The 22,587-nt window shown below is 34.5% G+C and overlaps 3 protein-coding genes and 1 pseudogene across 3 annotated transcripts; 3 read left to right on the top strand and 1 right to left on the bottom strand.

Moving 5' to 3' along the window:
* The first annotated feature begins 1,072 nt into the window (after positions 1-1,072).
* Positions 1,073-3,841, top strand: LOC120139576 (TOM1-like protein 6). Its single transcript, XM_039154746.1, has 7 exons — positions 1,073-1,284; positions 1,559-1,637; positions 1,720-1,932; positions 2,886-3,022; positions 3,095-3,176; positions 3,264-3,349; positions 3,478-3,841. Exons 1-7 carry the CDS (start codon positions 1,154-1,156, stop codon positions 3,839-3,841), a joined length of 1,092 nt encoding a protein of 363 aa, XP_039010677.1. The 5' UTR covers positions 1,073-1,153.
* Positions 3,842-3,850: 9 nt separating this feature from the next.
* Positions 3,851-4,729, top strand: LOC120139575 (TOM1-like protein 6). Its single transcript, XM_039154745.1, has one exon. The coding sequence runs from the start codon at positions 3,851-3,853 to the stop codon at positions 4,556-4,558; it is 708 nt and encodes a 235-aa protein (XP_039010676.1). The 3' UTR covers positions 4,559-4,729.
* An 873-nt stretch (positions 4,730-5,602) lies between these two features.
* Positions 5,603-8,533, bottom strand: LOC120139574 (annotated as a pseudogene).
* Positions 8,534-17,205: 8,672 nt separating this feature from the next.
* LOC120139571 (aspartate aminotransferase, mitochondrial-like) lies at positions 17,206-20,069 on the top strand. The gene is made up of 10 exons (XM_039154742.1): positions 17,206-17,546; positions 17,627-17,712; positions 17,827-18,033; positions 18,151-18,256; positions 18,566-18,670; positions 18,758-18,930; positions 19,172-19,331; positions 19,440-19,535; positions 19,624-19,718; positions 19,833-20,069. Exons 1-10 carry the CDS (start codon positions 17,379-17,381, stop codon positions 20,014-20,016), a joined length of 1,380 nt encoding a protein of 459 aa, XP_039010673.1. The 5' UTR covers positions 17,206-17,378; the 3' UTR covers positions 20,017-20,069.
* The last annotated feature ends 2,518 nt before the right edge of the window (positions 20,070-22,587 follow it).

The raw sequence follows: 22,587 nt of genomic DNA, 5'->3' as shown, positions 1-22,587 counted from the left end.
TCCCTAAATATTATATGGCGATTCTAGTAAGCAAAAGAACCAACATATAGAGCTCGAAATCCAAGCTCAAAATTTTCAATCAACCATGATAAAATATTAATATTTTAGCCTTCGATTAGAGCTTGCAGTGTCTGTATGAATGAATATATTTATACTGTAACCATGGAAATGGATTGAGATTTCCTCCGTTGGATCCTTTAACATCAACAAGGAACAGTTCAAAACAAACCCAGAATCAAAAGTTCATGGCTTTCGATCCCAAACCCAGTTTTAGTTTCCTCATCTTCCTCCTCCTTTCTATACAACCTCTCATCTTCTGCCTATCAACCGATGCATCCGCTCCGTCTACAGTCTGCATCGTCGGAAGCGACAGTGGCATCGGCGGTTACTCCGTCGTCCACTTCCTACGCAACTACTTCCACCTCACTCCTTCCTAACCCAACCCTCCCAACATCATCATCTTCGAAAGCAGGTTCGTCGTCAGTGGTCGAATGGCCACTGTCTCCATTGGCGGTGCAACTTTCGAGGCCGGTGCTTCGATTCTTCACCCCCAAGAACTACCGGCAGCAGCAGCAGGGCACTTACTGAAAACCAACTAAAATTTCGATGACTGCATTATTTTAAAAGTTGAGTGACTAAAATGCAAAATTCTAAAAGTTTGGAGACTATTTATATATTTTACCCTTAAATTTATAAATTGTCGATACATAACACGAGGATAAATTTTTAACCAAAAGTTTTAGAAATCCGAGGAAAAAGAATTTCCTTTCTATGATAAGATCATGGCCAAAAGTTGATAGAAAAGTGGGGGGAAATGAACTTTTTTTAGTAATGTAAACCAAGTGTGATTATATTAATTCAAACGCTCCTTCTATTCACCGGATATGAATAAAAATAATAGCAATAAAGAAAATGCATTATTTCACTGATAATTAATTACAAACAAAGCAAAGAAGACCAAGAAAGAATTTCACTTCTATATTTTTCTTTAGGCCTTATGTTTTTTTTCTAGGCATTCAAACACAAGGTAAGGAAAAGGTGGTGTGTGCGTTTTTTTCTTTCTTTGTGGGGAAGGTTATAGGCTGTTGTTCCTTTTTGTTTGAATTTCCTCGGGAAACAAACAGAATTATTGACCAGTAAAAAAAGAGAAAAGATGATGATACTGCAACCAGTTCCATCCTCAGCTGCAACAGTGGCAGTCGACAAGGCAACCAGCGAACTTCTAAACACTCCCGATTGGACTCTCAACATTAATATTTGTGATTCTCTTAATTCTAATCCCAGGTAAAATATTTTAATCTCTTTTTTTAAAAAAAGGGTTTGGATTTATATTTAATATATTATCCTGTATAAATGTATATGTTAAATATTTAATGTAACATATGAAAAGTTAAGTTATTTATAATATTTAATGGATGTTGGGATACATCGGGTAGTCATCTTCCTTAAAAATTATAAATGATCATATATTGAAAATATTTTTTGATAATTTATTTTCATAAATTATAAAATTTGTCCCTTTGAATTATACATTTGTTCATGGGTGATGAATTTGCAGGCAAAGAAAGGATTTTTTAAAGGCAGTGAAAAGAAGGTTGCAACACAGGAATTATAAAGTGCAATTACTTGCTCTGACGGTAACTTTTAATTATTGGAAATTAAATATTTTATTTTTGTGGAGAGAGGGGGATGTTTCATGTGGATTAATTAATTTTGAAGCTTTTGGAGACAATGGTGAAGAATTGTGGAGACTTTGTCCATTATCAGATTGATGAGAGAGAAGTACTGCGGGATATGATCAAAATGGTGAAAAAGAAGGCAGATACGAGAGTGAGGGATAAAATATTGGGATTGTTAGAGTCATGGCAGGAGGAATTCGGCGGTCGTACGGGTGAACATCCTCAGTACTATTGGGCATGTCAAGACCTAAAGGTAACCCTAGCTAATACCCAAATACGTTTAAATTATTATGTTATAATTTTATTTTATTTTTTCATTTTCAATTTTTATCGAGAGACAGGTCTACTTATATTATGTAAAAAAAATTAATTTTATATATTTTTAAGAAATATTATATGAGTGAAAATGCAAGATTAAAACTAACAATAAAAAATAAGAGGATATTTACGAGAAAAAATAAATAGATAATCTTAGTTAGAGAAGGGGAAGAATTTTTAAAATTTTAATAGAGAGACAAACTTATAAAATTCAAGGAATGAAAATAAATTAATAACAAAAAAATATTTAAAATATATGATAATTTAAAATTTTTAATAAGAGATCGAGACGGCCGATCTCCTTTAATCCTTTCTGATTTTAATCTTCTATATATATACATGTATAAAATAATCCTAAAATTATAAACTTAAAAGTTTAACCTTAAATATGAGGGTAAAATACAAAAATAGTCCCCAATTATAAGGTGTTGCTTTGTTGAGTCTATCGACTATTAAATATTACAAAATGATCACCCGACTATTCATATATTCTAAACTTGTCATTTTTTTCTTAAAAAAATTATGACAATCTAGGTTGAGTGTTAACCTGTTGACTGAGATATGATAGTCGTTTGAGATTTTGATATTATATTATCACAGTCAGTAGGTTAATGTTCAGCTCAGACTGTTGTCAAATTTTTAATAAAAAATGACGAGTTTGAAACATATGATAGTCAGATGATCATTTTATAATATTTAATAATCGAAAGACTCAACAAAATAATAAACTATAATTAAAGAATCATTTTGTAGCTTTTAATAATCAATGAGTCAATAAAACACAATTAACTATCCCTTTTGTTAGACTTATTAAATACTAGTATAATATTTGTTATATGTGGAATGTTTGAAAAAAGAAGTAAAATTATGTGAGTGAACAAATGTCAGCGTTCAGGCGTATCATTTCCCGAGTCGTCACCAAATGCGGTCCCTATCATTGCACCACTGGCTAAGCGTCATCCTGCTTATGGAACGCCAAGCAATTCTTCTGAAAGGGTTGACGAAACTCACATTGGAAATTTAAGGTATACATTTCTCTACTTACAGAGATGTTGCATATATGTTTTTCTCTAAAATTTTCCTTTTGCTTATCTTAGTTTGTCAAGCTTGGACTCTATGAAGGATGCTATGTATCTCTTAGGTGACATGCTGCAGGCTGTAAACCCTAGGGACCATTCGGTAACAACAAAAATGGAATTCAATTTTACAAAATATAACCTTTTTCTGTCATTTAATTTTGATAATCTTTCTGTTTTGTATGTGTAGGCAGTGAAAGATGAAGTTATAGTTGATCTTGTCAACCAATGTCGTTCTAACCAAAAAAAGCTAATGCAGATGCTTACAAATACCGGGTTAGTGTCGATGTTCATGATTTAGCAACAAACTCAGACGCGTTTTGAGTCGCATCGCATTTATTTTATTTTTACGTCGTTTTGGTTATTTTTCTGTTTTCGAATTCCTAACGGATATCATGTGGCAGGGATGAGAAGCTATTAGCTCGGGGCCTTGAGCTAAATGATGGACTGCAAAGCTTACTTGCGAAACATGATGCCATATGTTCAGGTTCTCCATTGACAATTCAAGTTACTACTAGTGTAAGCTCCAAGCCAACTGAAGCAATTACAATCGAAAAATCAAATGAGGCAAAGAATTCATGCCCGCCGTTGAATATCTGTCAACCTGCAAGTGTTGCTGTTGTGACAAGAAGCCTGATCGAAGAAGACGAAGAAGATTTTGCACAGCTAACTAGAAGGTTTCATATTCTAACCTCTATTCCATCGTACAGACTAGGTGTGTCTGAATATGTGTCGAATACGAGTGTCGCTCGGTTCTCGATCGGTTAACTTTTCGATATGCATTTCAGGCGTTCGAAAACAGGGTCGAGGTCATCTCAGAGCACATCTGCTGCAACAAAGGATTCTCTTGTGCCTGTCAATGAACCGGTTGTGACAACTTCATATGAGCCATCTGGTTCTGCCACTGATGATCTTTGCAAAGCGTTATCTTTGCCGTCGGAATCAGCTGCACAAGAAAACACCACAAAAGAGCAAGAATTGATTGATGTTCTAACCGTGACATTGTCAACATCATCAGCTTCACCACCCCATACCCCTAATTCTTCACCACCTGCAATTCACCAAAACATGCACCATCCAGCTCAGGTCCCTCATGGACCACTTCCATACGATAGTTACATTGTTCCATGGGCTCAGCCTCAAGTTCAACCACAATATCAACCACAGAACCACTCAAATCCACTGGTTTTAGGGCAACAAGAGTTCCAGTCACAAACTCAGTATCATCCATACACATCTGGGTATCCACTTCCTAAATGGGCGAATACTCCAGGTTATTTCACTGGTGCAAATATGTGTAACTCATTCCCCGTGAACGCAAGCAATGGTGATGTTTGGGGGACTCCGATGCTGGCAGAGAAGCCTTATATTCCTCCGTACAGATTGTTTGAGGATTTGAATGTACTCGGAAATGGCGATGGAAGACTTAAGATGAAGAGCACTACTTCTAGTTCTACCCAAAGCATGGTTGGTGAAAGGAAGTAGAGATGTTTGGATTTTGTAGTAATAATATGTTCATATGAAGATGGACATGGAATTGTCTTTTGGATTCATCTGTGTAGTTCGGGTGATTCATCAATTAAGCTGATTCCTTTTTATTGATTTAAATATCAATTTGGTCCCATTTTTTAATTTAATTATTGAAATATATATCAATCAAATGATTTTGTTTAGTTCCATAAGAATAATTTGTCTTCAATCAAAAAATATGACCTAATTAACTATCAGTTCAGAAATAAAATACTAGATATTTTGAAGAATGTTGGGTTTGATTGAGTTGTAAGTTGAGCAAATCGAATTTAAGAAGTTTGCTCATATAATGAAATCTTATAATATTTTATCATTAATAGATAAATAAACAAAAGTTTGGATCAAATAACTTTTAATGTATGAAAACATGATCTGGAAAGATGGAAAAAATTATCGAATTTATTGAGTGATGTAAATGGTTAAAAAGAGTGTTGATTTTTATTGAGGTCCTGAATTCGAGTAACTGTGTCTGTAAAATGTGTGTTGTCAATAGCTAAAAATGATTATGAACCTATATTATCTTCTAATCACACAAGATATATATATATATAATTCTTAATTTTATTCTATAAAATAGTGATCTAATTGAAAAATAATAATAAAGAAAAGGATATTATTATAAATATCTCTAAATATATAAGATATAATTATATTATTTTTTATGTTGAGTCAGGTATTTTCATCTTAAACCTGAATCCAATTCGATCTGAACTTATTTTTTTAAAAAAAATTCAACCTAACGTAACCCAACTCAAATCAATTTGTATTTTAAAAATAAATAAATAAACCCAACAAAATCAAAATTTATCGAGTTTGTGTCTCGTCCCATCCCTCGTACAAATTCAGGGATCGGGCGTATATTTAAGCCAACATGTTTAAAATATAATGGGTAATTGGGTGTAGTCCAGTGACAGTCTATTAATTAATATTGACCCGTAAAGCACGAACATACGAATTAGACAACAGCAAATCAAAGTATTAAACATCAAGCAATCGATTTTATCCAATCTGTTTCAAAATTGCAATAAACAACTGCATAAGGCATTCATGAACACATACTAAACAAGCAATGCGTTGGCAAGATTCAAAATGGTCTTATTCGTCAAAATGCCTTGATGTGAATAATTTTTCATAAAGGCATTGAATAGTTAGGATTAAACGACATCAACCGGAGAGGCAACGAGTTGTTGACTCATAAATAGCATATTTCCAAACCATAGCTACCAACCCTTTTAAGCTTTTATTGAAGCAGAAACCTATTTGTATTTATCATTATTTTTAAATAGCATTTGTATTTATTATTTCTTCACTTACAATAGGGATGTTTACAAGGAAATCTGCAAGAAGAAATCATCGTTCATTAAAAACAGAATGGTACTCGACTCTATGATAACCGATCCGAAGAAGCGTGCCTACCTGCATCTTCCTTAGTGAAGCAGAGAGGGGGAGTGATTCTAAATACATTGCCATAAATTCCACCTTTCCCCACCAATACTCCGGTTTCTAGAACAATGCAAAAATAGGTTGTTAGCAACTTGAAGCGAAGTACATTCTACGGTATATGATTATTGTGGGGAATGGAAGAACTCGAACCTTTCAGCTGGTCCATTATATATATGAAGAGTTTCTAGCTTTGCAGGAGTCTTGAGCTTCTGATCAGTGACAAGTTCGACTCCGAGCATTAATCCTCTTCCCCTCACATCACCAATCACTGCAGACATACATGGTACAATCAGCCATGTCAGTCACCATTGGTTTAGAGAATGTTTAAAGCAGAATATACAGGAGAAAGGATAAGTTCTTGCAGTCATATTTATCTTTTAGTGCGGTTAATCTCTCTTTCAAATAGGTCCCAACAACAAATGTATTTTCCTGAAGCTTTTCTTTTTCAATTACTTTTAGGACAGCTAACCCTCCAGCGGTGCATACAGGGTTCCCACCATTGGTATTGAAGTAACTTCTGCGAGTCAAGACCGTCGCAATCTCAGGGGTCGTTACCACGGCACCCAGAGGAATGCCATTTCCAATGCCCTGTCCATGTGGTAAAAGAAACACGTCGATGCACAAAAGTTAGATGCAAGTAAATGGATAAGCTACACAAAAACAGATTCCAGGGACCAGTGGTGTACTTCATTGAATTTTCTTTTTAAAAAAAAATTGTTACCATCAGATCAGAGTAAGATTACTGTTATAATGCACATCTAGCAAAGGGAGGTGGCTAGGAGATTTTCATAACTAAGAAAATGAGAGAATTTATAACCTTTGTCATTGTCACTATGTCAGGAACGACCCCATGGTTCTCAAATCCCCAGAAGTGGCTTCCTGTGCGAGCAAAGCCAGCCTGAACCTCATCAGCAATGCAAAGACCTCCAGCTTTCTTTATGGTGCTATAAACAGCAGGCAAGTAACCTGGGGCCAATTCTATGATTCCACCAACTCCCTGTCAATAAAAACATGGAATGTTAGGTGACGTTATCTTCACGAGGAAATCCTGACAATTTGATCAAAGGGGAAGAAGATTGTAGGAGACGCCAAATATTGGTGATTACTTGTATGGCTTCAGAAATGAAACCAGCATGCTATCATATAGGAATGATTGAATTTTAGCCACCTGCACCCATCCTAAATCGTATTTTAAATTTTTATTTCAAATTAAAAATGTTATAGTAGGAAGTTGTAGGAATCAGTCTATCTATTGCTAGTGAATTCCATTAGATATAAATTAAGAGTAAATGCTTTTTAAATTTTATAATGAAACTTTAGCATTTCACTTGTATTGGTCATCCGATTGTTTAATGTTACAGCCAAGCTATTTCTTTTTGGGTCTTTTATTTTTGAAGTTTTCATAAAATTTTCACATTCATTTTTTTATAATTAGAATCTCTTTTTTTTTCATCGTTGTTCGATCATCAACGTCCATTACTTACAATATACTTAGTATTAAAACATTCTCTCCTTTTTTTCTTTTTAGTTTTATTTTTCTTGAAATTCTCGCAAATTAATAAAACCATAATAAAATCTTTGATCATATATTAGTCTGATTTTTAATATCCACTATAAAATTAATATGGAATCAAGATGTATTGATTTTGTCCCCCTCCCTTAATTCCCCACCATTCAAAGTGGGATGTTAGTGATATAATTGAGTTTTTCTTAAAGTTAAATGACCAAATTAGAAATAAAAGTAAAGTTATACTATCAAAAATTAATTGGGTAAACTACACTAACAATCCCTTTTATTTTTGGCCTATCTTATGTTGGCCACTGATTTTTGAAAAGTAACATGTTCGTCACTTACATTATTAATATATTATATTTTTGACCATTGAGTTGTTAACTCTTATTAGTTCGATAACGTGACATATTAATAAAAAATATTAATTTTTAATTTATTCTATGAACTTTTTCAAATATTTATTTTCCACCCTCTTCAATCAAAAAAACCCAAATCCATTTTTCTCTAAAAAAAATCCTTGTTATCTAACCTTAACCCTCATCAGCGTTGTTTTCATCATCGCCTTCAATCGATGTTCAAGTAGGGATGGGCATGGACCGAACCTGACGGGTTCTGACCCGACTCGACACGAAAAAAAATATAATTTTACCTTATATATTTTATATTAATTACGATAATACCTCTCTACATATTATATTTTTAATTAAGTCACTGATTTTATTGAATAAAATAATATTTTTATTATTATTTCGGGTCAGATCGGGTTTTTAAGTTATATATTAGGTCGGGTCTCGGGTGGAACATCATTGTATTTTATCAACAGGTCGTGATCGTTTTAACCCATGGTGCATGTCGCACCCCAACAACCCGTGAACACCAGCCTTTAGCTCTTACCCTGGCCTTTTACTCCTTCTATCTAACGTCTCCAGCACCCCTATCTTATGGCCAACCGCAGCTTTTCCCTTCAATCCCATCACGCATTCGACCTGGTTTTTCTAACCAACACCCTCGCCTTTGGGTTGTAATGTGTGTCGGTACTGCCATGCCAATGGGCTTGTTTGATGTGCTCTGCTACTATGCACAACATGGTAAAGTAGAGGGAGTTGCGGGATCGTCGAGGTTTAAGGTTGTTAGAGTTTTGGGTTTAGAGGAACGATGATGAGAGTATGAAGGAGTTGGGGTTTAGAAAAGGCGCATGCGACGACTGATGATGCCAATCTCCATCCATTTACTCACCTTTTACCCAGCTTCTCCACCACCCCTAGCACTTTTTAACCCACTTCGTCCAACCAATGCTGTCCCCTTTCGGTTGTTGTGTACACTTGTGCTACAATGCTAACAGACTTGTTTGATGTGTTCTACTGCGACAGACGACGTGATAAATTAGTGGGAGTCGAGGGGTTATTGTGTTTTGAGGTTTAGATGAATGATAACGAGAGTACGAAGAGGTTGGGGTTTGGACAAGGGGAGTGTGGTGGCTAACAGCAGCGGCAGCGGCAACATCATCAAGGATGATGCTTGGGGTTAGAGTTAAGGTTAAAGGAATAAGTTTTGGGGGGTTGAGTTTTTTGTTTTGTTTGAAGAGGGTGAAAAACAAAGATTTAAAAGTTAAAGGATTAAATTAGAAATTAATCTCTTTTAATAACATATCATGTCAAACTAACAAAAGTCAACAGTAGAGTAACCAAAATATAATTACTTGATAACATCGATGATGAACACGTTATTTTTTTTCCAAAATCTATGACCAAAATAAAACATATCAAAAATAAAAGGGCCACCCGTGTGACTTGCTCAAAATAATTCACCTATAGATCCGTTAGAAAAGACAATGTGAAGAACACGAAGTTTAATTAAGTTTTTAGTTACGATGAATTTATTTTCGATTTATGTAAAATAAAATTTTCAAAGGATTCTATCATCACCCTGACTCGATTCATTCGTACACTAACTTAATTGGAATTTTCTGATTTTGTAAAATAATAAATTATTTAACATATTGATATTTTTAAAATTTTATAGATAATTAAAAAAATATTTTAAAAAAAATTAAATTAATTAATAATTATAAAAATAATTGGCGGGGGCAAGACTCCCCTTGGCCCCCATACAAGAATATTTAAATGTTTACGGTTAAAAGATTAAAATATTTTTAAACATACACTACTTTATAATCACTCTCTTTATGAGAGTTGAGAACTCCAAACGGAGTCTTACACCTTAAATCACTAAACTACTAAAACTTGTATAAACCACCTCTAGACACTTGTAGGCCAAAGAACCAGCAACAATGTCATTTAATCTCTCGTATTCATGGTGAAATATCAATTAGTAACAGACAAACAAAGATAAAAAGGTGAGAAAATAACCCAAAGAAGTCGATAACAAAATATTCCATGTTGAAAGAAACTTTTTAGCTAAACAATATTAAGTTCCAAAAAGAAGTGTTATAAAAAATGGATTGTAGCAGCTAATATTTAACTTACTTGCAGAGTTTTGCAGTGCTACTGTATATGTGCATAGACTGAATCGTCTCTCCCTTTCTAGTGCCCTAACTGTTGCAAGATTCTAGCAGAGAAGCACCATGTAGAAACTTCAATTCTGCTTGGAAGTAAACTGCGGTGCTCTCCTCATTTGATCCACAGTTCTAATAGAAATTTCCAAAAGTAAAAAAGGATGAAAATATGATCAAAAGATATACTAACAGTTTCAAACGAGGATGTGAAATTAAAACATTAGAAAAAAATGGTATGAGATAAATATTAGAAAAAATGATTAAAATAATTATTTAGTTAGACATTAGATATCATTTTATTTAAAAGTAAAATGTTAAAGGAGAACAAAGATCAAAATAATTATTTAATTAAATGTTGATTGTTGAGAGTATTTTTTATATTATATTTGTTTTATGTTTAACAAATTAAATTTTATTTGTTCGTTCATTCATTTGTTAGATTTATAGATATTTACCGATAGATTAACAGATTTTAGACATAATTTTAAATTAATAGCACTAAGAACAAATAAAATTAAAAAATAATTGAGTTAGGAAAGGATGTGAAATTAACATCTCATGAAATACTATACAATAAAACTATTTCAATTCGGAAAAAGCTCCGGGCTAAACCAAACTCGATTCAAATATAATCTCTAAAAACTCGACTCAATCCGATTTGAACATGATTGTTAAAAAAAAATCCGATTCAAACAAGTTAGATTAAATCGAAACCCGTCAGCTTCCTATATATGCCCATCCCTAATTTCAATACCTCCATCTTTACGTAAATGAATGCCCCCAATCGTGCCCCACGTATCAAATTATGTCACGATTTTGTAAAAGTTTAATACCATTATAATTAGGGATGGACATGGGTTGGGTTTCGGCCAATCCGATTTTATCCGAAAATTTTATATCCTTCATCCGACCCAACCCAACTCAACCTAAAAAATATATACCTTCCACCCGACTTGATTTTTTTTAGATAAAATCGGAATATGATTCGACCCGACCTAAATTAATAATAAAATATTATTTTTATTCAATAAAAATAATGATTTAATTGAAAGAAATAATATATAGAGGAGTATTATTATAATTATTCTTAAATATATAAGGTAAAATTATATTTTTTCGGGGTCGGGTATTTTTCACCCTAAAGCCGAATCTGACTCGACCTGAACATCACCTATAAAAAATCCTACCCGACTTGACGTGAACCCATTTTTTTTAAAAAAAACCCGACCTAACTCGAACGGATCGATTCGAAACTCATCGGGTTTGGGTCCTATGCCCATCCCTAATTATAATGAGAAAGAATGCGAAAATATTAGAAACTATTTAATAGGAATTAAAAATATATAAAAATAAAAAATTAAATTAACTCAACATGATTTTTTAATAATAGGTAAATCCTAGCACAATAGTTCGAATCAAATGTTGATCAAAGTTTAATCAAATCGAGTTCGAGCAATTCATGAACTACTTAACTCATTAATTATCCTAGTGTCATTTAGCACAAAATAGAATCAGAATGATACGTGCCTGACTAAATAGGTAGTTTACCTAAAATTCATCAAACTATTATAAAATAGTCATGCACATTATAAAATAAATATAAATTTTAATAAGTTCAAGGGTCATTTTGTAATAATTTAAAAAATTTAATGACTATTTTATAATGGGTAAATTCACGAGATAATGTTCTCGAATTTTTTTTTTCACGATATGGTGCACATCATAGATTAATTGCTGGAATGGGGTGAATTACAGTGATCGCCATAGGACGCCATGCAATCCAGGCGACCTTGGAGGTCGCCATGCAATCCAGGCGACCTTGGAGGTCGCCATGCAATCCGGGCGACCTCCAAGGTATATTGCATGGCGCCTGTGCATATTTTGCAAAAATCATGGGCCGTGGGAATGCATGGGGGAGGGGATGCATGCTGTGCATGGTCATGCAGATGCATGTTGTGCATGGGACGTGGGAACTGTGCATGGCCATGCACGTCGAACGGTGTAGGTCACGGCGGCGTGGTCGGTAGGTCGCCATGGAGTCTCGGCGACCAAGGTCTGGTCCGTAGCTGCTGCATGCATGCGTTGCATCATAGCTGAGATTCCTGCACCCGTAGCTGTATGTGTTGTTGCGTTATTGCAGCGTTAATTTAGCTGTCAGCCTTTCAATGCTCAATAGTTAGACGACAATGCTAATATTATTTGCTTCAACAATCAAATTTAATGACTCTGTCCAACGCTCAGTTGCTTTATATATAAAGGATATGGTGTTTAGGGTAGAAGCACAAGCAGAACCGGCAAATATAAACTTTGCCGAGAGAAAGAAAAGGAAGAAGAAGAAAAGAAGATAAAGGCTCAAACATATTTCGTGAGGTAATTTTTTTATTGTTTAATTTAGTTTAATATATGAAATTATTAGTTTGTTAGTTTCGGGTTTAGGGTAAAATTAAAATCTAGTTAATTAGTTTGTTAGTATAAATTATTAGTTTGTTAGTTTAAGTTATATATTAGTTTATTAGTTTAAGTTATATATTATTATATAAAAATTAGTTAATTAGTTTCTTAGTTTAAGTTATTAAATATAAAAATATTTATTAATTTGTATGTGTCTTTAAACGTATATTAGGTTGTTCGTTGAAGTTGAAGTTATATTTAAAAAAATTAATTAGTGCTTAATTAGTTTGTTATTTTAACTAAGTTATATTATAATAAAGAAATAGTTTATTAGTTTAAGGTATATTATAATATATTAGATTATATAAAATTAATTTGTGGGAGCTATTGTTGTTTAAATAAATATTTTGTTTACACATACATGACATTATTTCACAATATTTGCCCACGTACAGATTGATTCGAAGAAAGAAACAAGGCAGGAAAAAAAGTAAAGGAAGAAGGCATAAAGACGTGAGTAATTTATTATTTTTTGTTGTCCATTTTTTGTTGTTGTGTATGTGTAAATTAGTTAGTTAGTAAGTTTATATTATATTATATAAACTAATTTGTGCGAGATAATTTCCGTTTTAAAAAATATTGTGTTTAAAAATATTTAGTGTTGTTTTAAAAATAAATTGTTTAATTTACATTGTATGTGTATATTAGTAAGAAGTAAAAATTAATTGAATGAAATAATCCGGACAACGCATTATCTCGCGAAATAATTATTTCGAGAACAGTATATCGACAGTTTTGCCTAACAAATTTGTTTGATATTTTTAAAAAATAAAAAATATTATCAAACTAATCATTATTATTAGTAATAATTACTAAATGATTAGTATCAAATCAAAATCATTAAATATTTATAATAAATAATTATTAGTGATTATGACTAAATCATATTATTATTAAATCATTAAATATCAAATCATTAGATTAATAGTAATTATCAAATCATTATTAGGTTTATTAGTAAGCAATCAATCAAGTTAAATAATAAATTTTATTTGATCATTAATATAATAGTATATTATATTATATTTAATAATTTATGAAATTATCTTATCTAATTTTTTAATCTAAATTAATTTTTTTTTATTTGTAGAGAAAATGAGCAGCAACTTTTTCACGATTGTCCATTATAATGGACAGATTATGGAAAATGAGGTCGGAGTAGTTTTTCAGTCTGAAAAACCAAAATATGATGTTCAAAAAAGACATCACATTTATAGAAATGAAGCATAAGATAGAAAGAAAAATTCGAGCTGCAGTTGATGGTTTGAGGTATAGGTTTATGATATGCTCTAACCCAGTCAGATATGCTGCAGTTCCACTTGAAGAAGATGATGATATTGGAACCATGGTTGGATTACATGAGTCAACCAATATAGCAGTTATTGAATTATTTGTTGATGTGCGTAACATATGTGATGTTCCTGGGTCATCAAGAGGTGTGGCTCAAAATCCATCTGAAATGGCTTTATATAGTCAGTTTGAGGAGCCGACATACAGGTTCCCGAACAGTTTTATGGCACTATTGGAAAGTGTAAATGAAGTCGGGGGGACATCTACAGCAGCAGAGTATGAGACGAGAAACATACCGGAATTGGTTGTTGATAATGACGCTGAAAATCGATGGGGAGAAATTCATGATGATTCAAGCGAAGATGAAGAAACTGAAGAACCCGTTTTGGGCGGCGACGAAAATATTTTTGGTGGAGGTGCAATTGATGAAGTTCCGACACCGTATGAAGCTACTCCTCACATGTACGAGATAGATTATGATGCAATGAGGGCACCTGAATTCCCAGACATGCCACATTTACCTCCGTACCAAATGACTGAATCATTCGATAATTCTGGTGAATTTTCAGTTGGGGTGCAATTCAGAGGAAAAAATGAAGCTACGCTGGCGATTAAAGAGTACTGCATCAAATGCCATGTTGATGTCCATGTTGCAGAGTCCAACCAGAAAACCCTATACGCAAAGTGTGTAAAATATGGCCCAGAGTGCAAGTGGAAGATCAGAGTGTCGAAAAATCAAAGGCACGATGTTTGGGTCATCACGAGGTACAATGGTTCGCACACATGTTTGCGAAACTCCATCGAACAAGACCACCGACTATTGGACTCCGATGTAATATGTGAATACGTGAAGGCGATGGTTGAAGATCCAAGTAGATGGTACGTGGTTGTATGGTCAATATAGGCATGTACTTTTGATGGCAGTTGCTCAAGATGGTGAGCGAAATATCTTCCCAATTGCATTCGCCATTGTTGAGGGAGAGACAACAGAGGCTTGGGATTTCTTTCTGACCAATCTACGTCAATATGTCGTTCGTGAAGATGGAGTTTGCTTGATATCCGATAGAGGAACGGGTATTTTGGCGGCAATTGAACGACCAGGAAGTCGTTGGATACCCTCTGGTGGTACGGGCGCTTTCCCAAGAAACAAGTTGCAAAGTTGTTCCACCTTATTAAACTCATGTGACATTACCACCGGCATCCCATTAGTTTGGACCCCGAGTTGCATTGCTACATCCTCCAAAGTTATCGTGCATTCGCCACACGGCAAATGAAACGTGTGCGTTTCTGGTCTCCAACGTTCAATCAACGCACTGATCAAACCTGGGACCAACTTGTAATCTCGCACAAATGTTATATACCAAAATCCAGCCTCTTGCAAATTTTCTTCTATTAGTGGGTGTGGCTTGGGCACTTTATGTAGTCGAAGACGAAGGACTCGCTGCTCGTCCTCCTACAATTAAATATTTCAAAAAAATTATCACAATCATAAAATAATATTCAAATATTTATTAATTATAATTCATTAAACAAATATTTTATTCACCATTATTCCCAAATGACTTGAAATATGTTCATTGTCAAGCCTCAACAGTGGAATTTGGTCAGCCATTAGAATGAATCTGTAAAAAAATTAAACAACAATATTTAAAAAATCATTTAATATAATCTAATATAAACTAACTAACTAATTTACAACACTAAACTTTAATATAATAACATATAATATAATAAACTAATAAACTAACAAACTAAACTTTTTAAAATATAAGTTAAACGTAAACGCTAAACCCTTAAACAACTAATAAAATATTCTTTTATATAACTAAAACTAACTAATAAACTATTTTTTCATTATAATATACTATTAATAAACTTACTAACTAATTTTTTATATAATATAAATTCAACAAACAAATATAACTTAACTATTTAACTAACACAAACTAATTAAATAATTTTTTTTATATAACTAACTATTAACAATACAAACTAATTAATTATTTTTTAACTATATAACTATCAAACATATACTAATTAAATAATTTTTAATTTATGTATACTATAACTTAAACTAACAATCATATAACCCTAAACTAACAAACTAATTAACTGCTTTTTGTTTAACCCTAAACCCTAAACTAACAAATTAAACATTTATAATAATAAACTAATTTAAATATAAAAAATTTACCTTATCTCCCTTTCTTCTTCTTACTTTCCTTTCTCCCTTTCTTCCTTTCCTTTCTCCCTTTCTTTCTTTCTTTCTCGGCTGCAATCTCTTCTCCCTTTCTTCTGCAATCTCTTCTCCCTTTCTTTCTTTCTTTTATAACCGGCTGAGGCCTCAATTATTTCACCAATTGTACAATTGCAGCTGATTTCACGCGTTCAATTATTGTACCAATAATCAAATGGTTCACATGCCTCAAATGGTTCACATGCATGCATTGGGAGGTGTAGGCATGCAGCGGGGAGCACGTGAATTGGGAGGTGTAGGCAATGCAGCGGGGAGCACGTGAAGGAATCTATGTGGCTATGTGGCTGTGCATGTGCATGGATGATGGAATGGCGCCGGGACTACATGGCGACCTACAAGGTCGCCGGGACTACATGGCGACCTACAAGGTCGCCGGGACTACATGGCGACCTACAAGGTCGCCTAGGCTGCATGGCGACCTCTCTATTCCTGCATGGCTTGTATATGGCTCGTTGCATGCTCCCCATTGGCTCTCTATTCCTGCATGCTCCCCATTGGCTCGTATATGGCTCGTTGCATGCTCCCCATTGGCTCTCTATTCCTGCATGCTCCCCGTGGGCTCGTATATGGCTCGTTGCATGCTCCCCATTGGCTCTCTATTCCTGCATGCTCCCCATTGCCTCGTTGCATCCTCCCCATTGGCTCGTATGACTCGTATATGGCTCGTATATGGCTCGTATGTCACCCTCGTATGTCACCCCGTATGTCGCCAGGATTGCATGGCGTCCTCCAAGGTCGCCTGGATTGCATGGCGTCCTATGGCAATCACTGTTGAATTCACCCCATTCCAGCAATTAATCTATGATGTGCACCATATCGTGGAAAAAAAAATTCGAGAACATTATCTCGTGAATTTACCCATTTTATAATAGTTTGATAAATTTTAATGACCATTTTAACGGTTGAAAAATTAATAATCATTTTATAACTTTTGAAACTTTAAAGATTAAAATATTATTTCAACATAATTTAATAACTATTTGTGTAATTTACCCTGGATTTAAATAAAACCAGCCGACAAAAGTTCAAATCCGACACAACATTTCTGCTATTCTGTTGGCTACAAGCAGGGGAGAAAAAGAAGGAAAACCAACGAACAAAACTGTAAAACCCACTGAAAAATTGAAGACTAAGTTCACCATCCTTTTGAACAGTAACACAAAACCATGGAAGAGGAACAACAACACCGTTGTTTTCCCTTTCCCCCCAAACTCCCTTCGTCTTCATATATACTTGTTTATAGACCCAAGCCGTAGTTACCTGAACACAACAGAACCAAATCAGCGGCAGTTTATCGCATTTCTTGATGATGATTATTTCCAGGTTTCTAAGAAGAGGAATCTCAACAGCTTCCACCTGCGCCACTCGACGCTCATGGTGGGATCATGTCACTCCAGCGCCCAAGGACCCCATCATTGCAGTCACCGAGGCCTTTCTAGCTGACCCTTTTCCTTACAAGATAAATCTTGGAGTGGTATTTTCTTTTGTCTTTCACAATAGATTGTTCAATCTTTTGGGATAATACGAATAACTGTGGGTCTGGGTTTTTTTCAGGGAGCTTACAGGGATGATGAAGGGAAACCTGTTGTGCTTCAATGCGTTAGAGAAGCAGAAGGCAAGATTGCGGCTTCCAATTTCTTGTGAGTTTCATTTTCATTATGTTTCTGATTTGTGACTTTTCCCAATAATATTTCATCGTTTTTATATCTAATTCCAAACGTCTTCTTGTCTTATCTTATGTGATGCATTGGCAGGGAGTCAACGTCTACCGCAGTTAGCTCGAAATTTGTTGAGGAGAGTGCAAAATTGATTTATGGACAGGATTCGAATGTTATAAAGGAAAGGAGGTTCGCCGGAATTCCGGCTCTATCTGGAACCGGTGCTTGTCGTCTCTTTGCCGAGTTTCAGAAACGATTTTATCCGGAGTCGAGAATATATTTGCCTGATCCAACTTGGTCCAAGTAAGTTGTCTTGTTCCCTTTCATTTCATTCTGTTGTTTGGAGTTATAAGAAATGGGTTATGCAAAAGAAATTTTCAGCTTTTCGCTTTAAGTACCTAAATGATTTTCGTTTCGCAGTCACCGCAACATTTGGAGAGATGTTCATGTTCCGGATCGAACCTTTCGCTACTACCATCCCGATTCGAAGAGTTTAAACTTCGTGGCACTCATGGATGACATCAAGGTACCATGATCACCTCTCATGGATGTTATTTCCAACAAAGTGCAGGTCTACACATATATGCATCTTTATTTTAAAATAAATGTAGATATAATGAAGAAAAGACTTTTAAATGTGAACGATTTCTAAATTGTCATGAAGTTAAATATTTCCCTTGCAAAGATACTACATTTGCATATGCATACTCATTTTTGCTGCGTGGAACTTGCGTTCTATGGAGAGATTCAATATTTGCATACCTGTGAAAATACTATAAAATTTCTCAAGTACGAAATCAGTTATTGACTGCTTTTGTTTTGATGGTTCCTATAGAATGCACCAGATGGTTCTTTCTTCTTACTTCATCCTTGTGCCCATAACCCGACTGGGGTCGACCCTACTAATGAGCAGTGGCGAGAAATCTCATCTCTGTTCAAGGTAATGATGATAATTACATTGTGTTGAGTCATCATTTCTCTAATATCTATTGCTGCTTTTAAAATCCTTGCCTTGACTACTTTCTAGGCAAAGAATCATTTTCCCTTCTTTGACGTGGCTTACCAAGGGTTTGCCAGCGGAGATGTAGAGAGGGATGCCAGAGCAATTAGAATTTTTCTTGAAGATGGCCATTCAATAGGCTGTGCACAATCTTTCGCGAAGAACATGGGTTTGTATGGACACAGAGTGGGTTGTCTCAGGTCTGCCAATGTTCTTCACTTCTGTTTATATTTGGATGGATATATGTTTTACCTCTCTGAATTAGTACCGAACAAGTTTTGGTGTTTTAATATGGTTGGCTTGAAATGAACTTTATTTCCATGTCGAGATCACTCATTCGATCCAAAATTCATTAGAAGGCTAAGGTTTCAAGGATCACGTTGTGTTCTGGTTTGGTCCGTATTGTTCTTCAGCAATCTTACACTGCAATGATTGTTCCAGTGTTCTCTGCAACGACAAAATACAAGCAATGGCAATCAAGGGCCAGCTACAGCAGATTTCTAACACTATGTATGGCAGTCCACCGATTCACGGCATATCACTAGCCTCGAAAATCTTGAGTGATCCAGACATTAAGGCCATTTGGCTCAAAGAGGTCAAGGTATATATACTTTCAAGTTTCTTTTTCCGGTTCTGCACTTTCTTCAATTAACAGTATCACAAGGATGATTGGACTGACGCGCGTTTAATAATATCTACATGTTATAAGGTCATGGCAACTCGTATTCACCGAATGAGAGCTATTCTACGGGAAGCTCTCGAGAGATTAGGGTCTCCCCTCAATTGGCAACACATCACCAACCAGGTCAGTAATGTAACTAGAAATTTCTCCGATGCTGCTTGAAATGCTCCCTATTTTGCATTTTAACACATCAGAATATGCAAAATTGCAGGTCGGAATGTTTTGCTTCTCCGGATTAAATCGTGCTGAGGTCTATCTACTTGCAAAGGAATTTCATATATACATGACGCCTGATGGACGCATAAGGTATATTTATAATATAAAACATCGGTTTTGTTCTTGAAGGCTTGAGACTTGCTACTCTGTCATGCATTACTACCATTAGCTAATCCGAGCTTCTTGTTGCGATGACATTTGCAGCATGGCCGGGGTGACCACGAAGAATGTTGATTATCTAGCGAACTCTATTCATGAAGTCACCACATGTGATCAGGATGCCAAGATACTGCATAACACCGATGCATATAGGATTAACACTGATATTCGTTTCACTTCCCTTGGTGCCAGTAAATCAAGAGCTAGGGGAATGAATTTAAGCCTGTAATATCCCTATTATTCTTTTCTTATAGGTTGTACCATTTATATATGTTGCAGAAACATTGAAACATGTTAATACGAAGATAGGAACCTTTATCCATCCTTCATCCAAGTATTAAATGATGACACAGAGAGATCTGCAAACAATCAACCACCCCAAATTGCTTAACGACGATTTCTGATCTTTTCAAACCAGTAAATATGCAACAAAATCTTTAGTGTCCTTTCAAAGAGCATGTTCCCTTTGATAGTAGTTTAGAGCAGTGTAGGGTACAATAAATTATCATATGATAAAATTTGCAAAGAAACTGCACAACTGTACAATTTAATAATAACTAAGATCAGTAACTGATGAATCGGCATGCAAATGTCTATATGATTCAGTACCATGCATTCAACAGTTTTGGGTGGTTTCACAGTTTGATTAACCAAATAAGAGCTAAAACGCATACCTAGATTATTAGAGAGTAATTCAACACAAAACAACTGAGGATAGCGGTATCATCCACGAAGCTTTAACTACCAGGGCTTCCCTCTACCAATATCGAAACATAGAATCGAAGTTGGCGGTTCAATGGCTGCAGTATCTTCATCATTTGGATTCGAAAATCAGGTCCTCTTCTTGTCTTTCCCGGGGCTCATTGCAAGAAACATTGGTGAAGAAGAAGATGATGACGGTAAAAAATTGTTGGTTTTCTTCAAACTGATAATATTCGGGAACAATGACCGCAAAAGACCAGATCTTGAGCGCTTACTCTTGATGGATTTCTAGTTGAAGTTGGAGTAATAAGATGGAGGAGGGATATATGCATCGGAGACAGTGGATTTGGGAGTAACGGGCTGACATCCCCATATGAAAGGGACAGCAGCAGAGAGTCCATCATAATAGACCCTGAAAGAAGGATTGGCAAGAGAGTTTTCCTTGGATAATAGCCTGCAAAAGAACTTGTCATCTTGCTTGATTTCCAGAGTCTTATCATGGGGAAGATGATCAGGGGTTGTGTTAAACATCTTCCGATGTGTTTTCTGGGATTTCGGTGATCAGAGGGTAAAAGAGATTATTTAAAGGAAAATAATCCCAGAGACGAAGGAAAAAGCTTTAGGCTTGAAGATATCTGTATACCTTCTGGGTTATTTAGTTGAACTGAAAACAAAAAGGTGAAATGAGTTCGCATGATTTATATAGGAAACACTGGAATTTAAAATATGATTTTTAAAAAAATCATATCATTAACGTAAACAATGAAGTTTTGTTCCATTAAAAAGTTGGTGGGTTTCAATTATTGGCATTTTGCAATGACTTTCGTCTTCCTTTAAATTGAAGGTTTACGTTTCTAGCTCCATTGCAAAATTTTTTTAGGGTAAACTACACATTTAGTATATAAATGATTGCTTGTATTATGTTTTAGTACTCAAACATTAATTTTTTAAACTATATCAATCGTTTAGTTTATGTTTTATTTTGGTAAACCATTGTTAAAAAATTAATAAAACTGCTAATGTGACATTTTTATTTTCTTCAATAATGATATGACATTGTCTTATAGTGACACGTTAACATCACCGTTAAACTTTTACCGATGAGATTCGGATGCAAAAAACTTTTGAACTTGATCCCATAAATTCTTTAAAGAAATAATTTTGAACTTAGGAATGATGGAATAATTAAAGAAAAAAGTGTTAAAAACAAATCATCGAATCAACTTGTTTGATAAGATTACAAATGTTATCCTTATCAATTCAACACTACCAACTTAAAGTTAAACACCTACCTTTACTTTAGAAGCAAAAATAAGAAACTCAAAATTCTTTGGATAATTCTAAATAGTAACAAATTGTTATCGGAGAAATTTATACATGAGTATTTTTTTCTTGGTTAATTTATATAATTGTTTTCTATTTAAAATTTATTTCTTAAATTATTTTTTATATGTTTAAAGTTTAAATTATCAACATTTTTGTAACAAGACTCTTATTTAAAAGAAATCAATGATTCAGTTAGGACCACAACTTTAATCCTAATGACCACTTGAGCTATTTTAATTCTTTTTTCAATCGAAGAAAGAACATTCAACAATATTAGTTAAACAATCTAGATGTTTATAATCAAACCACACTGGAAAATTGCCATTATATGACCATTGCAAGGCTATGAGTAGCTACATTTCCGCTTCAATGCACGCACCGACACCTTACGTTATTAATTTACTTTAGTAATCTATGAGCCTTTTGAAGATAATGTCCCAAAATGGAGAAATATGGTCGTGGATTGGTTGCAATTTATTATATTGATGGTGTCGCCTTCTAGAATAATCAAGTTCCATTGGTGAGTTTCAAAAAAAAAAAAGTTCCATTGGTGATATATAGCAAGATGAAGCCCTTTGAGGAACGTCTGTGTTTCGGTAAGCTCTGCATCCGGTGGCCCTTGTATACGTCGTGCATGACCCCCATTACTATACGAGCAAGAACTCCAATAGCTCCTTCTCGATTTAGAACACTATAGGCACCATCAACATTTATTTTCACTTGATTCGAACTTGGTTTGCTCCGATGAACAACCCGTAGAGCTGGATTCAGA

The sequence above is a fragment of the Hibiscus syriacus genome, unplaced genomic scaffold (assembly GCF_006381635.1).
Source record: "Hibiscus syriacus cultivar Baekdansim isolate YM2019G1 unplaced genomic scaffold, ASM638163v2 tig00110762_pilon, whole genome shotgun sequence".
Lineage (NCBI taxonomy): Eukaryota > Viridiplantae > Streptophyta > Magnoliopsida > Malvales > Malvaceae > Hibiscus > Hibiscus syriacus.
The sequence above is the reverse complement of the archived record's forward strand: the minus strand, read 5'-3'. Positions and strand labels throughout refer to the sequence as shown.